The sequence below is a fragment of the Plecotus auritus genome, assembly GCF_963455305.1.
Source record: "Plecotus auritus genome assembly, chromosome: 6".
Taxonomy (NCBI): domain Eukaryota; kingdom Metazoa; phylum Chordata; class Mammalia; order Chiroptera; family Vespertilionidae; genus Plecotus; species Plecotus auritus.
Genome location: NC_137773.1, coordinates 3,137,666 through 3,159,446, shown reverse-complemented (window position 1 = coordinate 3,159,446; position 21,781 = coordinate 3,137,666). Strand labels below are relative to the sequence as shown.

The 21,781-nt window shown below is 49.7% G+C and overlaps 1 protein-coding gene across 2 annotated transcripts in view; it reads right to left on the bottom strand.

Moving 5' to 3' along the window:
* Window positions 1-21,781, bottom strand: part of SMIM10L3 (small integral membrane protein 10 like 3) — a gene marked incomplete at its 5' end in the record, with an annotated part of 95,518 nt that overhangs the window by 66,389 nt on the left and 7,348 nt on the right. Inside the window, one exon of one of the 2 annotated variants that reach the window (XM_080676357.1) lies at window positions 13,549-15,273. The exons of the other annotated variant lie outside the window; for it this stretch is intronic. Coding sequence (XP_080532483.1) covers window positions 15,253-15,273 — 21 coding nt within the window. The 3' untranslated portion in view covers window positions 13,549-15,252. Of the gene's footprint in view, window positions 1-13,548; window positions 15,274-21,781 lie in introns of those variants that run through there. 2 annotated transcript variants of the gene reach the window in all.

Sequence of the window (21,781 nt, the reverse complement as noted above, 5' to 3'; positions counted from 1 at the left end):
CTGGTTCATAGGTCGATGCTCAATCACTGAGCCACATGGGCTGGGCTATAATTATTTTTTTTTTAACTAAAATAATTATATGGGGGCAGATAGAAAGTTCCTCTGGTTTAACAAAACCCACTTTCATCAAAAATGTTAAAGTCTTTCTTCCATTTTCATTTAGCATATATTTTATGGTGATGGATTCTTTGGAACTTTAATGAATTATTTTAAACGTATCTTTTAGCGTAGTATGTCTATAAACGTTCCATCATCTGACCTGATGGGTTGTTATTGGGTAATTCTGACTTCTGTGTATGCCACTGTTTCACCAAGTGCAGTCTACACGCCACGCAGGGCGCACGAATACATGTAGATTCCTGGGGCCCACCCCGCCTGTCAGGATCGGCGGCCTGGGGACCGGGCCTGGCCATCTGTCCTTCTAGAAAGCATTTCCAGTGGTTCCTACGGCCAGGCCAGCTTGAGAGCTTCTGGTTCAGTTTATGCAACTGAAGTTAGAGAAAGCTCCAAAGAAAACAAATAGTTTGCATGGTTGAGAATAAAATATTAGGGAATCGACCAAAGTGACAACGACCTTATGTAACTTTCTGATGTTAAAAAAGAGCACAGAGTCTTCCAAATGTCAAATATAAAAAAGAATCCGAGACGAACAGAAGTCCCTAAAGAGTCATAATTTACAAACTCCAATCTAGGAACTGCAGGGAAAGGCGTGTTCACTCACTGAACCTCATGTTCGACGACTGTTCTGGCACATAAAGAAGAAAAGGTGGCAAGACAGGAGCGGGGGGGGGGGGCATTCTGGCTGCCCGCCGCCGTCACAGCACGGTGCCCAGGGCCAGTCAGGCCGGCGGAAACCCCCAAATGTGCATCAAGGGATGACGGGATTGTAATCTGCCCCTACAATGGAACATTATTCATAGGAGGTGGGTGTCTTACCTCAAGTAAAAAGAATGAAGTCTTTTTTTTTTTTTTTTAAATATATTTTATTGATATTTTACAGAGAGGAAGGGAGAGGGATAGAGAGCTAGAAACATCGATCAGCTGCCTCCTGCACACCTCCCACTGGGGACGTGCCCGCAACCAAGGTACATGCCCTTGACCGGAATCGAACCCGGGACCCTTCAGTCCGCAGGCCGACACTCTATCCACTGAGCCAAACCGGTTTCGGCTGAAGTCTGTTTTTTAAATATGTCTTTATTGACAGAGAGAAGGGAGAAACATCGATGTGAGAGAGAAATATCGATTGGTTGCCTCTGACATGCACCCGGACCTGGGACGGAAGCTGAAACCTGGGCATGTGCTCTGACCAGGAATCAAACTGGCGACCTTAGGGTACACGGGACGATGCCCAGCCAGCTGAGCCACACTGGCCAGGGCTGACGTCTTGAATCATGCGACCATGTGGACACACCTGGAAGACACTGCCAAGTGAAAGAAGCCAATCACCAAAGCTCAGGCTTTATATGACTCCATCTGTAGGAAACACCCAGGTAAGTGACTCCACCAGGAAAAAAGGACGGGGATGGCTGCCAGCCGGGAGGTGACATGCAGGGCATTTGCTTCCTGGGCCCGTCTCCCTGGGGGGCGATGGAAATGTTTGGAACTAGACAGAGGTGCTGTTTGACCCACACTGTGGATGTTCTAAATGCCACCCAATCGTTTACTTTAAAAATAAACATTTAACATAAAAAGTTAATGTTGGAAGCCACCCATTGTCCTCAGTAGCAGAGAGGTGTGGACAAGGAACCCGGAAGGCTGGTCAACCTTGAAGCTCTGAAAGGTCAGAGCCAACCACCCACTGTCTAGTTGAGACAATGGTAGCTAAAGCAACGTCCACCTGTTAGTCATAAGTAAATCCTTGCTGATTGGCTATTACTGGAATTGCCTGCCTAGAGCTATGGGTGGATCCCATAAACTTAATAAAAGGGATAGCAAGGCCAGAGCGGGGCGGAGTCCTTCCCCTTGAGTTGGGCTCCTGCCTGGCCCCCAATATTTCCAAATTAATATTTTCTAGTCTCTTTCATTTGTGTGCGGCCTCCTCCAGAGCCCGAACCATGAACCTGAACCCTGAACCACGCGGGTCGTGAAAGGGGTTCACTACAAGTTAATTTATGTTATGTAAGTTTCACATCAATTTAAAAAATTAAACAATAGCCCTAGCTGGTTTGGCTCAGTGGATAGAGTGTCGGCCTACAGACTGAAGGATCCCAGGTTCGATCTTAATCAAGGGAACATGCCCGGGTTGCGGGCTCGATCCCCAGCAGGGAGCGTGCAGGAGGCAGCCGATCCATGATTCTCTCTCATCATGGATGTTTCTCTCTCTCTCCCTCTCCCTTCCTCTCTGAAATCAATAAAAAAATATTTTTAAAAAATTAAAATTAAAAATTAAACAATAATGTAAAGATGCTCTGTGGGCCAAAAGGAATCTGTTTAAGGAAAGGGTGAGCTTACCCCTCACTCCTCCCAAACTGAATGGACACATGCCTCTCGCCCCGAGTAATTCTCTCAGACATTAAAGCTCACGTAATTTCTTCCAACTTCCAGTTATTTTTAAAATGTTTTTATTGACTTGTAGAGATGAGGGGAGAGGAATAGAGAGATAGAAACATTGATGAGAGAGACACGTTGATCGGCGGCCTCCTGCACGCCCCACACTGGGGATCGAGCCTGCAACCCGGGCACGTGCCCTGACCGGGAATCAAACCGCCACCTCCTAGTTCATGGGTCAACACTCAACCCCTGAGCCACGCCAGCCAGACTCCTCTCGTCTAGTTTCATTGAAATGTCAGATGGATAGAGACAGGCTGACCAAACTGAGAACTGATGACAGTGGAGTCTTTCTACCAAGGTAGCCGGTCGACTCAAAAACTCCGAGGCATTTCAACTCCAGCGAGCAGAAAGCATGACACGGTCACCTGGCCAAGGACACGGTCCCAGAAGGCCGCAAAGCTACTGTCCAACTAAACACAGCAGACCTTCACCAGGCCCTTTAATGGGCTGTCCATGACCTCAACACAGAACGGACTGAACCCACCGTGCTAACCCACAGGCGTACAGGGCTGACCCAAAGAGGTTAGCGGGCCATTTCTTGAACGTTAACTTTGGGGGAGGGGGGGGATGCATTTCTGGGTCAGGTGTATGCTGTTTATCATTGATACGGGTAAGCTTTCTGGTTAAAGAAGAAAAGGAGACAAAATAAAGGAAAAGAAGGGTTGGTTCCAGTGAGACATCCGCAGCAGTCCTCAGTTATGCCTCTCTCCTTCTCTCACCCCAGAGAGGTTCACGGAACAGACGCAGCGCCTGCCTTTTCCAGATTGAAGCTATTTAACAAGCAGCTATTTTTGCTAATCTTTTGGATTAGTCTTTAAAACTTCCAGAGAAACAGCGCCTTAAAATGGAAATGTTTCTGCCTTGGAACTTTCCGTTGAAAATAGTCATGATCCGTTTAAAAAAAAATAATGCTGCCTAAGAGCCCAAAACACTTACCTCAAAACCGGTCCAGCTGCCGAAAAACAACCTCTACGCACGTAGCAAAACCCGGGCAAGGCCCCGTGGGAGAAAGCAGGGCTGACGATCCTTGCAGAAGGATGAGCTCTGGGCGGAAGGACAGACCAGCTGCCGGCTTCGTCGGCTCTGGTTCGAGGGTCGAAAGCTGAAGCAGGGCACCCAAAGCAGAGGCACCAAGAGCAACAACCAGCCAGTGGGACCACATCCAACTAGCACGCTTCTGCCCACAAAGGAAACCACCAGCCAAGTGAGGAAGCAGCCGGCCCCACGGGAGAAGCCGTGTGCAAGTCGTGTATCTTGAAAAGGGTTTAATATCCAAAAGTATGAAGAACTCAAACAAAACAGCTGATTAAAAAGTGGGAAGAGCCCTAACTGGTTTGGCTCAGTGGATAGAGCGTCGGCCTGGGGACTGAAGGGTCCCAGGTTCGATTCCGGTCAGGGGCATGTACTTTGGTTGTGGGCACATCCCCAGTGGGGAGTGTGCAGGAGGCAGCTGATCGATGTTTCTCTCTCATCGATGTTTCTAGCTCTCTATCCCTCTCCCTTCCTCTCTGTAAAATATCAATAAAATATATTAAAAAAAAAAAAAAGTGGGAAGAGGCACTGAGCAGTGTCCCGGAGACGTGCGGATGGTCAACGAGGACGTGTCCGTGCCCGCTCTGCGCGATCCGAATCCTCCGGCGTCCCCTTTGCTAGCAGCACACCCACCAGCAGCAAGCCCAGTAAATGTGGTTCCCCCCGATTTGACATCTCAGGTTCCCGGGGTTGTGCTGACATTGGAACTTACAATAAATTACTTCAAGCAGCAAAGCAAGCTCTGGCTCCAGTTTCTTGTTGTTTGTTTTCGTTTTGTTCGTTTTAAACAATTGGGTCCCGGTGATGAGGGTCTTTCTTGAGCAAAGAAAAGAGGAGGGAACGGCCTCGGCCAGTGCTAAGGGCTGTGGCAGGAGCTGGCCATCGGTCGCAGGGCGGAGGGCTTGGTTCAGACAATGCAGTGAGGGTACTGGTCAGGCACAAAGCAAGGCCAGACTGTTTATTTTTTATTTTTTTATTGTTTGTATTGATTTGAGAGAGAGAAACATCGATGAGAGAGAATCTTTGATCGGCTGTCTCCTGCACACCCCCAACGTGGGATCGAGCCCGCAACCCGGGCATGTGCTCTGACCGGGAGGCAAACCAGCAGTGACCTCTTGGTGCATGGGACACTCAACCAACTGAGCCACACCAGCTGGACAGGGCCAGGCTTCAGCCTGTCTGCTTTGTAGGGCAGAGACCGAGTGACTGAATTCACCTGAGGCTGGGGCTTTCGACCTTATGAGTTGGAGAGACGAGGAGCTAAGGGGTACTCGGGTCTCTAACGGGATCCAATTAGGAACTACTGGATCTCAAATACGTGCCTTGCGAACCACGGCCCCTGGCGCAGGCCTGGCCGGCACACGGCCGTGCTCGGCAAACCTTAGCGGACAGTTTGCTGGGGCTGAGGGTAGCCGCTGTGAGGATGCCTCCGTGTGTGCAGCCGGATGTGCCGTGGACGAGCGTCTGAGAGCCACTCCCCCAGCCCTGGGCTGTCTCCCCAGCCCCCAGGGACAGCGCGGCTCTTGCGGGAGGTCCTGCCTTAATGCTGGTTGGGTGTCACTTCCCTCCCCAACCTGTGGATTCTCAAGATCCACTCCTGGCTGGCTCACCTGTTTATCCCCACAGTCAGGCGTGCCGCGGCAACGGAATGGAGACTCGATTCCTTTTATTTTCTTTAACATATTTTTATTGATTTCAGAGAGGAAGCGGGGAAAGAGAGGGATAGAAACATCAATGAGGAGGAAGAATCATTGATCGGCTGCCTCCTGCACGCCCCACCCTGGGGATCGAGCCAGCAACCTGGGCGTGTGCCTTGACTGGGAATGGAACCATGACCTCCTGGTTCAGAGGTCGATGCTCAACCACTGGGCCACACTGACTAGGGAAGACATTTGATTCTGACTGCAGATCCTGGAAAAACAACCTGACCATGGCGGGGCGTGTCGAGCCGTGGCCTGCCTGCTGCGGTCTGCGCACAATCGATCGATCGATCGCAATCACAGGCTGGGCCTTGGAGCCAAATCCTGTTGGAGGCCTGATCATTGGAAGGATACGAGGGTGCTTCCCTGATGAGACCACCTCCCCGCCCCGCTTCCATGGGCCCCGGGAGCCCAGACAGAGGCAGGGGCGGGGAGGCACCGGCACTCACCTTAGCCCACGTTTCCCTTGTCCTCGCCCAAACCTAGCCCGTCTCCCCGCTCCGGCCGCCTCGTTTGGAAGAGCATGCTGCTGTTTTCAGGCTGAAGAAAGCGATCGTAAGTCAGCGCACCGACGTTCTCTCGTGAAAGAGGACAGACAGGCACATCCTCCCGGCCGCCTCCCGGCCGCGGCAGCTGGCAGGAAACGCTCTCTTCCTGCCCGTGGCTGTGGGATCCATGATGTCACATGGGGACAGGTTCCAAATCCTATTTCTGGAGGCGACGAGGGGGAAGGCCAAGTCCAGCCTCCAGCTGGAAGGACCTCAAGGGTTCCCTGGTGAGCCCGCAGACCCGGGGGGGTCAGCCACCTCCGAGGCCGGCCTCCCTCCCTCCGGCTGTCCTCTGTCTCGCGGTTCGAGTCCCCCAGCGGCTCTCCGGGGGGCAGCACAGGATGTTCTCATGAATCATCTCAAGTCCAAGGAGCCAAGGTCAAGCTCTAACCCTGAGTGTGCCTTCCGCTGGTGGCTGGACGGCACCGTCTCCCCGCCTAGAGCCCCGGGCCTGGGGGACAGCCTCACAGACGATGACGTGTTTCCAAAGGTGCAAGATTAACGGACGGTAAGACAGTTGCTATTGGGTAATGAAATGCTTAGCATTTGAGAGTTCAAGGGCTCTGCGTTTTAGAAATATTTCCTAACCCAGCTGGCGTGGCTCGGCTGGACGGCCTATCACCATGCACCCCGAGGCAGCTGGTTGGACTCCGGGTCAGGGCTGCGGGCTCCCACCCCTGGGGTGTTCGGAAGTCAGCCGATCAATATTTCCGTCTCTCTCTCCCTCTCCCTTTCTCTCTCTCTGAAATAGATAAAAAACATTTTTTAAATAAAAAGTATTTTTACATCAGTAAGTAAAAAATAAAATTAAAATCTATTTGAAAGTACACAAAAGCACATGAAACAGAGAGAACGAGAGGGAGCCTCTCTCGGGGAAGGCCCTCGGCGTGCCGGGCGCTGTGCTAACCCTGCACATCTTCCCGAGAACCGCGGGACGCCTCGGTGTCGTGGTTCAGTTTGAGTCCGCTCCGCTGGGCCGAGGGCCCCCGGGCGGCTGGTAAAACGGTGTCTGGGTGTCTGTGAGGCCAGAGGGAAGAGGTGAGCGTTTCCAAGATCTGCCCAGACCAAGGTGGGCGGGCACCATCCATCCCACGGAGGCCCTGAGGCGACCCAGGTGGACCAGGGGCAACTCCCGCCCTGGGGCCGGGGCGCCTTCCCTGCCCTCGGACGCGGCATGCCTGCTGTGCCCGCAGCTCCCCGGCTCTCGGCTTGTGGACGGCGCACCCCGGCCCATCCCAGCTCTCCACCGCGACAGCCCGTGCCACGGGGAGCGGCCTCATTTCTCTCTGCCGGTCCCGTCGGCTGTTTCCCCGGACAACCCTGGCTGACACGCTCATGAGTGAGATAGAAAGGAGACAGACAATTCCTTTTTGTCCAGCGAAGCTCCCAGAGCGCCACGTGGGAACTCGTGATCTTCCTCCCCCGTGTAGAGAATGGTGTTTTGTCTGCTAGTAAAAGGGGGTTAGCCGAAACCGGTTTGGCTCAGTGGATAGAGCGTCGGCCTGCGGACTGAAGGGTCCCGGGTTCGATTCTGGTCAAGGGCACGTACCTTGGTTGCAGGCACATCCCCAGTAGGGGGTGTGCAGGAGGCAGCTGATTGATGTCTCTCTCTCATCGATGTTTCTAACTCTCTATCCCTCTCCCTTCCTCTCTGTAAAAAATCATAAAATATATTAAAAAAAAGGGGGGGGTTAACAGCAAAAATACCACGTAGTCTTGGTATAATAAAGCCCTGCAAATCCCGAGGCGGCGACCTGGTCACAGCGCAACGGGCTGTCCAATAGCATCTCCCCGAGGACAGAAACAGGTCGCTGTCCAGCTGGTTCCGCCGTGAGCTGCTCAGGGTGACCGAGCACTGCAAGGTGGCCAGCGTGAGAGAGGAACGGAATTGTACCTTTTATTTGCACTGGGACCTCGGTTCTCTAGCTGAATTCGTCTGGAAGGCTGTTCGAAAACCGAATCGTTTTTTCCCGTTAGAAATCATGCAAATTGAATGAATCGTTCCAGATCCCCAAATAATTCCGCGTTAACCTTTCTTATATACAGTACATATCTAATGTACTGTTTAAGCTATAAATTAACTTTTTAAAAACAAGGACGTGACGCTGTAAATGAAAATTTAACAAAAAGGAAATGAAATGTACAGTAAAAAAATGGAAGTTTAATAACAATAAGCAGCAACAAAAGAAACACACGAAAACATTCACAACACCATTTCCTGAGATGTTAACAGGGTTAAGTGACTCCTTTGTGTGCCGCCTGAGAGAAGCGTGACATACAGGGATCTGCATGAAACGGTTGTCGGGTTGAGAAGCAAACCGTTCGAGACGGGAGATGTCCGAGAACCAAGGTTTGATTGTGTTTCAATTAAAATGTAAATAGTCACATGAGATTAGTACCTAATTGTTCAGGCACCATTTTCATAACTTTAGATCCATTCATCTTTTTTCTTTTTTAAAAAATATATTTTATTGATTTTTTACAGAGAGGGAGAGGGATAGAGAGTTAGAAACATCGATGAGAGAGAAACATCGATCAGCTGCCTCCTGCACACTCCCTACCGGGGATGTGCCCGCAACCAAGGTACATGCCCTTGACCGGAATCGAACCTGGGACCCTTGAATCCACAGGCCGACGCTCTATCCACGAGCCAAACTGGTTAGGGCCATCTTTTTCTTTAAAAAAAAAATATATTTTTATAGATTTCAGAGAGGAAGGGAGAGGGAGAGAGAGAGAAACGTCAATGATGAGAGAGAATCATTGATTGGCGGCCTCCTGCACGCACCCTACTGGAGGTCGAGCCCGCAACCCGGGCATGTGCCCTGCACTGAAATCGAACTGAAGACCCTTCAGTCCGCAGGCCGATGCTCCATCCACTGAGCCAACCAGCGAGGGCTTTTCTTTTTTTTTTTTTAAGTCCTGGCCCCTGGGTGGAAAGTCTGAGGCTGAAGCGGCTGGCACCGCCCGAGACTAGTGAAGTCCTCGTGTGGAGTGGAAGGTGGGCCTTCCGGCCTTGAGGAGCTCAGGACCACACAGCGCCAGCCTCCTGGGACCAGCTGCAAGGCTGCCCCTCGTCTCTCCGAGTCTGAGCAGCTTTCCCACATCAGGCAGGAGGGACGGAGCGACGGCCTAGCAGCTGGTCCCCGGGAGACCAAGACGGAAACATGTAGCGGAGGAAGCCTGCAGCTTACCCTAACAGCCGGCTTTCTGTGAATCTTAAATGGTGCTCAGAACACTTCCAAGAAACTAAATAGCTCGGGAGCTATTTATACACACCCTATTCTCACAAGTTATCTTTTTTCTTTTTTCCTTTTGAATTCCCTGATCTTTTGCAAAAATGTCCCGGAAAGAGCAGTAATTCACTAACATTGCAGAACAGCAGCAGTTTCCAGTAGTTTAAGATCCCGACGTTTTAAGTACGTTTCACGATGAGACACCAAAGGAATCTCAGGTTGTGATTTCTGGAGGGAAACACGGACGCGTTCGCGGAATTCCCTACACGGGCCTCCAAGGGGCTCGCGCGTGGGGTGCAGGCTCAGGACGAGGCCCCGTGGCCTGAACGGATTCAGGACTAACCAGACCCTTCCGCAGGGGACCCTGGGGGTCAGCTGCTCGATACAGTGTGAAGATGTGTTTTCAGACTGAAAGTCACTCTCCAAATAAAACACAAAACCACCAGGTGACGGTTTCTCACACCTTCGTCTTGGTTAAAGCACCATCTATGGGTACTGAGTTAGTTAGCCTCTTGTATGGTTTGATATATCAGTCACCGAGCTTAACAAACCACACTGAACTAACTCCCACCTTTTTATGTTCATTTGGATAAATAACTAGACAAAATAAAGGCCTTCCCTAAAGCAAGACACTCCCTACGTGAACACGTGGCTCCCTCTTGTGGTCAAAGCGAACCTCACATGCACAGGCTAATGGGGCTGGCTTCATGCCTCACCTATTCCCCCAAATTAAGCAGCTACATTAAAACTACCCTGAATTGCCCCGGCCAGCGTGGCTCAGTGGTTGAGCATTGACCTATGAACCAGGAAGTCACAGTTCGATACCCAGTCAGGGCACGTGCCCAGGTTGTGGGCTCGACCCCCAGTGAGGGGCGTGCAGGAGGCAGCCAATCAATGATTCCCTGTCATCACTGATGTTTCTCTCCCCCCTCCCTTCCTCCCTGACATCAATAAAAATTTATTGAGTTATTGATCAATAAAAATATTTTTAAATAATAAAGTAAAATAAAAAGTTACCCTGAATTACTAATGTGACTAAATGCACACCACGCAGGCAGCAGTGTCCCAGCCACTGGGGATGGCTTCGGCTGCGCACCCCCAGAGGGAGGCGAGATGGCCCATTGACATTTGCACAGGTTACTGAAGGCCATTTAAGAAACGTCACCTTCTCACAATGCATTTCATCTCATCTGCCAACGTAAAGCACAAGATGCTTATCTCCATAGCTCCGCAACTAAGTGTGACCTCCATCAGAGCCTGTATGGATGAACTGGTTTTAAAAGAAATTCCAGGTTTCTCCGGTCACACCAATAGCCGAGTCAAAGCATTGGGAGCACGTGAAAGGCGGTGTGTTATTTGCGCTGAGAAAGAAGGGGCCTCGATGGGATGTAAGCCCTCCAGCCTCTTACTCACCTGGGCAGGGAGGTCCCTTGGCCTGAATGAGTCTCATCTACAGTGACGCAGGCATTTTCATGCCCTTCTCCGGATCCCCCTCCCCCCTCCCAACAAACTCAGCCCAAAGCCACCATCTGCTAAGCATCTGAGTAGCAAAGGGCCAAACTCACACATCATCAAGGTCAGGTCTGAAAGCTCAGTCCAAGTATTTTACCAGTTTTGTGGTCCAAAGACAGACTCGTTGCTCCCTAAAGCAAGCTGACAGAAAAACGGGGTCATTTTTTTGGTGTAACAGCCACCATATTAAATGATGCAAATGTTAAAAAACAAAGTGGGTGATTCTGACCTCCTGGGCCCTTTTTAGACGGTGTGACAAATGCAGGGAGTACAGAGAGTATGTGCAACCCAAACACAGATGCTCCTGGACTTAAAATGGGGTTACCCCCATAAACGCGTCCTAAGTTAAAAATATTGTAAGTCAAACATGCATTTAATACCGCACTGTGGAGTGCCGGCTGTTTACTCCCGATCCTGGGGCTGACCTGGGCTGACCGTGCTGCCGCTGTCCAGCATTCGGAGCGAGTAACGTAAGCATATTGCTAACCCAGGAAAAGATAAGATACACAATGTGCCTGGCCGGGGTGACTCAGTAGTTGAGTGTCGACCTATGAATCAGGAGGTTCGGTTCGGTTCGGTTCGATTCTGGGTCAGGGCACATGCCCCGGTTGCAGGCTCGATCCCCCAGTAGGGGGCATGCAGGAGGCAGCGAATAAATGATTCTGTCTCATCATTGATGTTTCTATTGCTCTCTTCCTCTTCCTTCTTGTCTGAAATCAATAAAAAGACATTTTCTTTTTAAAAAAATAGAACTGTTTTTAAAAAAAGATGCAAAATTCAAACACCTATTACTTTCGAAACATCATAAAATCAAAAGATCGTAAGTGAAGCACTTAAGCCAGGGACCATCTGTATACAAACTTTACATGGGCCCAAAGGGCCGAAACCGGTTTGGCTCAGTGGATAGAGCGTCGGCCTGCGGACTGAAGGGTCCCGGGTTCGATTCCGGTCAAGGGCATGTACCTTGGTTGCGGGCACATCCCCAGTGGGAGGTGTGCAGGAGGCAGCTGATCGATGTTTCTCTCTCATCGATGTTTCTAGCTCTCTATCCCTCTCCCTTCCTCTCTGTGAAATATCAATAAAATATATTTTAAAAAAATAATAAAAATAAAAAAATAAATGGGACCAAAGGGAGTCTGGTTGCTGTTCTTGCTGAGAATCCCTAATGAAAGGGGGAAAGGAGAAGCAGATTCTAACAGAAACTCAAGACGTTTAAACGTTTTTATTTTTTTAAAAATATATTTTATTGATATTTTACAGAGAGGAAGGGAGAGGGATAGAGCTAGAAACATCGATGAGAGAGAAACATTAATCAGCTGCCTCCTGCACACCTCCCACTGGGAATGTGCCCGCAACCAAGGTACATGCCCTTGACCGGAATCGAACCCGGTACCCTTCAGTCCGCAGGCTGACCGTTATCCACTGAGCCACACCGGTTTCGGCTGTTTAAACGTTTTTAAAGCCATGTATCCCCAAACCTTGGTCTCACAGTGGAGCAGGAAATGTGAACGCCAACTTGACAATGAGTCCTCCCTGCCACTCCCCCGGATGCAGGGAGCAGAATCCTGCTATTTATAAAATCAATGGTCATAAGAATGATTTGTGTAGCTGCAGGAGTTTCTACGTTTTTTATTCTCTGTAGGCCTGCAACCTCATAATTGCTTCAAGACCTCAGCACTCCTTCCAATGTTAAAGAAGAAATTATGATTTCCAAATGAAAATAACTGAGTCCAAGATTTTGTTTCTAAATTTAAAAAGAATGTGCTGTTCAGTCCTTAAGAGCAGAACCCGGGAAGGCGAAAAAGGAAATGCATATAAACGTAAGAACTTCTTAAACAAGCTTCCCTTGGTTTTCCCTGCCAAAGCGACACAACTAAAATATTTCAAATGAGTGATTCCTTTTGTAATTCAACCATGAAACAGTTCATCAAAATATCTTATTTCTGTACTAATTGCCTCAAAAATAAAAATGTTTGCCAAAACCGGTGTGGCTCAGTGGATAGAGCGTCGGCCTGCGGACTGAAGGGTCCCAGGTTCGATTCCGGTCAAGGGCATGTACCTTGGTTGCGGGCACATCCCCAGTGGGAGGTGTGCAGGAGGCAGCTGATCGATGTTTCTCTCTCATCGATGTTTCTAACTCTCTATCCCTCTCCCTTCCTCTCTGTAAAAAAATCAATAAAATATATTTAAAAATAAATAAATAAATAAATAAAGAAAAATGTTTACTGACCCAGAACATTCCATCTAGACAGGAACTGCACACAACACAGCGCCAAAGGGAAACATTTCAGCAACGTAGTCGTGTACTAAGAAATTAACGTGAAAAGTTACTGTGAACGTTCCCCCCAAATTGCTTTCAGAAAAAAAGCACACCTTATTCTAATGTAACTACATGAAAAACATTTCAAATTTACTCATTTAGCATTTGAAGCCAAATGGGAAATCCCTGTTTTTTTCTTTGCAATTGGTTGACAAGTTCTATCCTTGCCATTTATAAACCAAAAAAAATAAAACGCGTCAGGGAAAGTTCTATGCCAACGGAGCAGACTTAGTTTAAAAAAATAAGTAAGTAGGGCCGGGGGAGAAAGGCTTCACAAAACAGCTCTCGTTTTCAAACACTGAAACGTGTCCTCGTCTCGTTTCACAACCCGGAGCCGTGATTTCACCGGAGAGCTGCCGGGCAGGGCCTGAATTGCTCCATAGGACGCTTCCTTTCAGACCGGCTGGCAACTGTTCCCTCCCGAGGACTCTCACGTTGGGACCCGGAGCTCCACCCAAGGACCACACAGCGCCGATTTCACCCACCCCGGGAGGCCGGCAGCTGCGTGCCCAGGAGCTTCACATGGTTTCCGAGCTCTGCCCTGGCCTCCTGGTCGGGCCACGGCGCTAACGGCCTTGTACGCATTAGGAAGGCAGCACTAACACAAAGACAAGGTGGACCGGGACTGTACGCATAAAATCAGACACTGACTGTGCCAAAGAACAGATTTTATTTCTCATTTTCCCCAAACACTAAGAGCACATGGCATGGTAACCTAGCACACAACATAGACTGATATATGCAATCCATCATCCGGAAACGGCTGTCTGGCTCGGGACTCCTTACGAATGTACGCTCCTAAGTGACCTCTGTCCAAGTTATCAACGAGCAACACAACAGGAGTGGCCGCAGGGAAACCTCAGCTAAGAGGCACCTCAACTCCCGGGGGCGGCAAGCCCGCTACAGGGAAACACGAGGTGCCTCTGCTGGGTCTCACGCTCGCTTCCGTTTCAGGGGACGCTGCCAGGGTTCCCGGTTTGAGAAAGGTTTATTCTAAAGGTGAGCTTGATATTGCAACTTGCACCGTAGGGCCTCCGTTAAAATTTCATTTCAAGTGGGAGGAAAGGAAGGCGAGAAAAGAAATCAAATTTTTCTCCCGGCCAAAATGATTCTACAAAAATGGAGCAGTGGTAACAGCACATCATCAACTCAGCAAGGCCGCGAGCAGGCAGAGGGGCCGACGCCAAACACCCACTTCCTGGAGATGGTCAGGAGCCCTTCGGATGGGTGATGGTTTGTAAGGGACTTTATGTTACATCGTTACGGTGTAATCTGACATTTATGCAGGTTTATGATCCTGTTCTCCCCGAAATGGTCTCCCGGTCCTGAACGGCGTTCAAGCACAATTTAAAACACGCTCAGAAATGTCCTTCCCGTCACCAGCTGTCCACGAGTTTCAGTCCCACTCGCTGAAGTGTCAGGACACAGAAAGCAGGCAGGAACCTCGCGGCTGCACTGCTCGCATCAGGCAGGACGGGAAGAAATCATTCTAGACAACTTGTAAAGGAATCTCACTATTTTTATTGTGCGGCTTGTACCTCAACCACGGCATAATGGCTTGGCTACTTCAGAAGCCTGCACAGCCGAGGAGCCAGGGCCGGCGGCAGGTCCGCGGAGGTCCGGGGTGCGCTCGGCAGCATGCCCCCGCGCTCTGCTCTTTGCTCGGGCAGTGCGGGCTCCGAGCGGCCGGGGAAACGCGCTGCCATCGCTCGGGAGTGCTTCGGGCCGCGCGTGCAGCGCCGTGGACAGGACCGAATGCCGGCCAGGCGGTTCCGACTCAGAGACTCTCCCCTCCAGAAGAGCCCTTGGCGCACCCGCAGAGATTCCCGTTCCTGACCGCGAGCCGCATGGCCGTCCTGACCCCCCAGGCTCTCCTCGGCGGCACCGGCCTCTGTGGCTGTTGGTGGCCCTGGGCCCGCCTCCCAGCCAGTCCCTCACCAGGGCCGCCTCGACACCACAGGGCACCCCAGCAGAGCACTCCTCCGCAGGAGCGAAGAGCAGATCCACAGTCTTGCCCTGAGCCACCGTGGAAGCCGAATTTCTTCTTAATGATTCTTTCAAATATGCAAGCACTTTGGTGCCGTTGTGAAGCGAGGCCTCACGCGGGTCACTTTTCATTTCCAATGATACTGTCCCACTTTGTGAATTCCCATGAACATCGCCCGCAGGCGTCTTCGCCCAGGGAGGGGCGCCTGGGGGGCGAGGGCTCTCCTGTGTTCGAAGGCTACACGGTCGCTTGGCCGAGTCCCCTCGCGGCACTTTGGCGAGGCAGGTGCCCAGAGTCCCTGTCCCGTCCCTCATGCTGCGCTTCTGCTGCGGGGCCCAAGGACACGCCTGTGCCAGTCGGTGGAAGGTCTTCAATGGATCTCGATATGAACCTGGAACAGATAACCACAGTGAAGTGTCACAGGGACGAGGAGTCCAAGAGTCACACACAGCTACCTCCTAACCAACGGGCAGGTGTCGCACACGAGCCCTACCGGTGACAGAAAACAGGACAACCTGCCAATGACAGAGGACAGCGCGAAGAACAATGCTGCAGTGATCAGCTTCCTAACAACACTGCAAAAACAATCATGGCTGTACTTTCCACAGCAGCAGCTGTTTGCAATGGTTTCATAAGAGGCTGCCCTCCCTTTGACCAGGATGGGACTGGCGAGGCCATGGTGCCGTGTCCTAGCTGAGATGGCGCTCGCTGGCTCCGCTGTGACGAGCCCCTCCAGGAACCGAGGCCGACTTTCCTTACGGGGCCGGTGTCCACCACGCCCTCCCTCTGGGTGACACAGACAAAGCCCACGAGCGGACGGTCGAGAAGCAACGCCACACGTACCCAATTCAGAGACAAGGCTGTCACCTGAGAGAAGCAGCTGCAACGAGGGTGGCCGGCCGTGGGCACGGAGCAACAGAGGCAGGAAGCTAACTAACCCTGGGGACTAGGGGCTCTCAGTTGGCCGGGAGGTCAGGCTGCCGCCGTGTGCGAACTCTCGTAGAAGACCACAGGCCCCTTGCCCAGGAGAGCACACCGAGAAGAACACGAAACCAGTCTTGTGCAGGCTGGAGGGGCGGGCACAGGGCTAAGGAGGGGCGCCGACCAGGGAGGCAGCCGCCGGCAGCAGGAGCTCGGACGGCCTCTGCAGGGGTGGAAGGCACAGGGTCCCAGCCGCGCTGGCTGCGTTCCAGATGAACCACTCTGGCTGCAGGGCGGTGGCCGTGAGGCCAATGAGGCGGCTACGCCACAGCGCAGGGAAAGGACGGCGTAGGGCTGTGAGCGCAGAGGAGAGCCAGTACTTAGTGAGCGCTGGCCCGTTGTGGACGAGGGCGCGGTAACCCACAGGTTTCCTCTGGCTTCCAACTCTGGGTCACGAGGGGCCACTCGCTGAAAATGGGGAGGCGTTCAGCTAGGGACACACCGAGAGCTGGCCTGGGGCTTCGCCGAGCAGCTACATTAATAAGGACCTCACCTCGCCCTAGCGGTTGGCTCCGTGGATGGAGCGTCGGCCTGTGGACCAAAGGGTCCTGGGTTCGATTCCGGTCAAGGGCACGTACCTTGTTTGCAGGCTCCTCCCCGGCCCAGGCCCTGGTCAGGGCTCGTGCAGGAGGCAACCAATCAATGTGTTTCTCTCACATCAATGTTTCTCTCTGTCTTTCCCTCTCCCGCTCTCCCTAAAAATCAATGGAAAAATATCCTTGGGTGAGGATTAACAAAAATAAATAACTACATACATCCTATCCTATCCTATCCTATATAATAAAAGGGTAATATGCAAATCGACCGAACAGCAGAATGACCGGTCGCTATGATGCGCACTGACCACCAGGGGGCAGACGCTCAATGCAGGAGCTGCCCCCTGGTGGTCCGTGTGCTCCACAGGGGGAGCGCCGCTCAGCCAGAAGCCGGCTCAAGGCTGGTGAGCGCCTCCGCAGCAGCGCTAAGGATGTCCGACCCCCCAGCGGGCCTAAGCTGTCAGTGGACATCCCCTTAGGGCTCCCGGACTGTGCGAGGAGGCCGGGTTGAGGGGACCCCCCCCCCCCCCCGCAGTGCACGAATCTCGTGCACCAGGACTCTAGTAAATATATAATAAAGACCTCATCTCAAGAGATGTCAGAGCTGGAGGATGGCATTCGGAGGCCAACCTTGGGAGACGGTATCGCACGCAGACAGAACATGGTCATGCTGAGGGCACAAGGCCAGGATCTCCAAGACCTAAAGACCAACAGACCAGGGCCACCAGGGAGGGAGATGCCAACTGCACTGAGTGCTTCGAAAAGAGGGGTTACACACGTGTGTTCCCTGCACAAACAGCTCCGTGAGCTCCAGGTAAACCTCGAAAACTACACACAACCTTCTAGCAGTCATGGGGTGAACCCACCTCAAGGAGCATGGGAGACTGTATCAGAACATGTCTGCTTAGTTCATTTCTATCGCACCCCCTTTTAACTTTTCCTATGCTTTATAATATATACCATATTTTGGTAGAGCAAAATATATAGTTTATAAATAGTATATATAAACAGGATATCCCCCAAAAAAGTACACACACCTTAACAGTGGACAGTTAAATTGATGTTTCTTTCTTTTCAGATTTAACCCACTGGAATTAATAATGGGAGCCAAAGTGTATATACTATTACATTTTTTGGGCCACACTTTAACAGCTGATAGCTCCATTTTGAAAATGAAATATATTTTAATAAACACTGCCTTGATATAGGTAAGCACCTAAACTGCTGCCTCACACAACAATTTCAAAACTACAACTAAAAGACAGAACGGACATCATCCAGAACCACAGGAAGGCTGGCTGAGTGGAAATTCTACAACTAGAAGGAAAGAGAAAAGCTCACGGAGAATCAGAGGAGCAGCAAAGGGCTGAGGTACAGAGACACGCGCGCAGAGAGGAAGGGCGGCTGAGTGCCTGGCTGGCTTTCTCTGGCGGGAGGGGGAAGGAAGCCCCCGACTGCACTGAACCCCAGTTCTGGGTGAAATCCCATGGACCCAGGCTCATACAGGGAGAGTCTGGACTGTCAGGTAGGAGAAAGGCACACGGAGACTCGGAGACCCGGGGGAGCTGCGGCGGGCAGGGGTCTGGAGGCGCGCGCGCGCAAGTGCTCACAGAGAAGGCTGAATGCAGAGGTTCCCGCAGGCATTCCCTAGTGGAAGGGAGTCAGAAGCTCCTGACTGCACTGAACCCCAGTTCCGGGTGAGCCCCTGGGGACCCACGATCTCACAGGGGGAATGTGGACTGTCAGGCAGAAACTCAGGGAAGCTGCGGAAGGCAGAGGTGTGGAGGCGTGCACACAAGGGCAGGGCCGACGGGAAGCCAAGACTGTCTGCTCCGCCCTGAGACTCCACCCCATCCAAGCTGAGCACAGAGGCTTTTGCAATTTGGCAAGTCTAATCCTATAAGGCTGTCTCCAGCACCAAACTTCTCCCAGCATAGACACAGCTGATCCTCACAGCCAACTGGCCTGGAGGTCAATTCCTCCCAGTGATACCAACAACAATCAAGACTTAACTACAACAAGGCTGTACACACAGTCCACAAAGGGGTGCACCAAGAGTATCCACCTCAGGTAACTGGGGAGGCTGAACCACTGGGCCATATAGGACACCTAGCACACAAAGCTACCCTACCAACTCAGGGAAGCAGCGAAAATGCGGAGACAAAGAAACAGATCACAAACAAAAGAAATGGAGGAAAACAAACGACTGGATATAGAGTTCAAAACCACAGTTATAAGGCTTTTCAAGAATATCCTAGAAAAGGCCGATAAATTTAGCGAAACCCTCGAAGATATGAAAAAGGACCAACTAGAAATTAAACATACACTGACTGAAATAAAAAATAATATAGAGAGACCCAACAGCAGACTAGAGGAACGCAAGAATCAAGTCAAAGATTTGAAAAACAAAGAAGCAAAAAGCACTCATCTGGAAAAGCAAAAAGAAAAAAGAATCCAAAAAGTTGAAGATACTGCCGAAACCGGTTTGGCTCAGTGGATAGAGCATCAGCCTGCGGATTGAAAGGTCCCAGGTTCGATTCTGGTCAAGGGCATGTACCTTGATTGTGGGCACATCCCCAGTAGGGGGCGTGCAGGAGGCAGCTGATGGATGTTTCTCTCTCATCAATGTTTCTAACTCTATATCCCTCTCCCTTCCTCTCTGTAAAAAAATCAATAAAAATATTTTTTTAAAAAAAGTTGAAGACAGTGTAAGAAGCCTCTGGGACAACTTCAAGCGTACCAACATCAGAATTATGGGGGTGCCAGAAGAAGAGAGAGAGCAAGATACTGAAAACCTATTTGAAGAAATAATGACAGAAAACTTCCCCTATCTAGTGAAAGAAATAGACTTACAAGTCCAGGAAGCGCACAGAACCCCAAACAAAAGGAATCCAAAGAGGACCACACCAAGACACATCATAATTAAAATGCCAAGGGCAAAAGACAAAGAGAGAATATTAAAAGCAGCAAGAGAAAAACAGATAATTACCTATAAGGGAGCACCCATACGATTGTCAGCTGATTTCTCAACAGAAACTATGCAGGCCAGAAGGGAGTGGCAAGAAATATTCAAAGTGATGAATAGCAAGAACCTACAACCAAGATTACTCTACCCAGCAAAGTTATCATTCAGAATGGAAGGTCAGATAAAGAGCTTCACAGATAAGAAAAAGCTAAAGGAGTTCATCACCACCAAACCAGTATTATATGAAATGCTGAAAGGTATTCTTTAAGAAGAGGAAGAAGAAAAAAGATAAAAATTATGAACAACAAATACATATCTATCAACAAGTGAACCTAAAAATCAAGTGAATTAAAAATCTGAGGAACAGAATAAACTGGTGAATATAATAGAATCAGGGGCATAGAAAGGGAGTGGACTGATAATTCTCAGGGGCAAAGAGTATAGGGGGTGCGGGAAGAGACTGGACAAAAAGCGTACACCTATGGATGAGGACAGTGGGGGGGAGGTAAGGGCAGAGGGTGGGGTGGGAACCGGGTGGAGGGGAGCTATGGGGGGGAAAAGGAGAAACAATTGTAATAATCTGAACAATATTTATTACATTTTTTTTAAAAGTTAAAAAATAATAATAAAAATAAACACTGCCTTTATAATTATGCAAAGTGTGTGTATACATTTCTTGGGGACACCCTATATATATCTGTGGGGCGTGCACAAAACTTTTTGCTAGCAGTGTGACCATTACTCTATATAAAACTGGAAAATATAAAGCAATATGCAAATGTAAGGAGCAATCTTTCTTAAGTTGAGATATAAATGACAAACATTCTATGAGCTTCAGGTGTACAACATTCTGTATCTGTGTATATTGCAAAATGATCACAATCAACATACATCACCATAGTTAGAGGTGTGTGTTTTTGTTCTTATGATGAGAACTTTTAAGAGGTGCAATTCTTTTTCATTTTGTTTTTATTACTTTCAGAAAGGAAGGGGGAGAGAGAGCGAGCCATCGATCAGCTGCCTCCTGCATGCCTCCTACTGGGGATTGAGCCCAAAACTAGGGCATGTGCCCTGACCAGGAATTGAACTGGTGACCTCTCAGTGCATGGGACGACGCTCAACCACTGAGCCACACCAGCCGGGGCAAGAAATGCAATTCTTTTTAAAAATATATATATTTTTATTGATGTCAGAGAGGAAAGGGGAGACAGAGCTAGAAACATCAACGATGAGAGAGAATCACTGATTGGCTGCCTCCTGCACACCCCCTATGGGGATCGAGCCCGCAACCCAGGCATGTGCCCTTGACCAGAATCAAACCTGGGACCCTTCAGTCTGCAGGCTGATGCTCTATCCACTGAGCCAAACCGACTGGAGCAAGAGATGCAATTCTTGTAAGTGTGAATTCTGTCTACAACTCAAAACAATACTTTCAAAACTTACCAAGTTAAATATAATTAACTTCTCTTGACAGACTCTCTCAAATTAACTTCCAAACCATATTATGCCAAATCTTACATTTAGTTTACTAATTTGAAATATACTAAGACTGAACATTTTCCTGAAATGGAAGCATTCCCTAATGGGCCTTTAATACATTTTAATACAGGTTTTAAAAATTCTTAAGAAAAACAGGTCATTTAATATGGGTCAACGCTCAGGAAAATTAGTTTCTAACCACTTCTACTATGTCCTTGTACAAGGACTTAGTCCTGTTCAGAAGATGAAGTGTCCCCAGAATTGTGTCAAAACGTTTCAAATAAGGCACCATCCATGGAATCGATCAACTAATGATGTATTTAAGAAGGACAGGATAAATTTTTTGCTGAAGATCTTCTAGTTCTTCAGTAAGTTCCGTTATAAACTATGTACTTAATTCTATTAACAAAAGCTTCAGCTCAGGGAAGACATTTGGCTCTGAGCCCTCCACCAGCCTGCTCTTCTGACATTAGGCTGTTACACACACTACTTCTATCTTGAGAGCCAGGAATAACTCTCATACAATTTCCAGACAAGTCATTTATAAAGCATTTTTTGTAGTTTATGCCACTATATTACACATACGTTGGTACGTCATATTGTACCAAATAAAGCACACAAGATCGTGTAATAAACGCTGCCTTTATAATTATGCAAAGTGTGTGTATGAACTCTCCTTGGCCCCAGCTATGCCATCATCTCCCGCTCCCGTGTTACGCCTATAACATAATCAGCAGCATAAATCATGGCACACAAACTTCCCCCCCAAACTGAGCCACTAGAATGAAGGGAGGAGTCTGTTTTAAAGCTCAAGACAGTATGACTCAGGAAAAATAAAGTGCAGGACTGTGAGTAGACTCCTGAACTAGTTCTCTCCCCCTCCACCCCTCCACCCCTCCACCCAAATGTGGCAAAGGTTGAAAATGGAACCCAGAGGC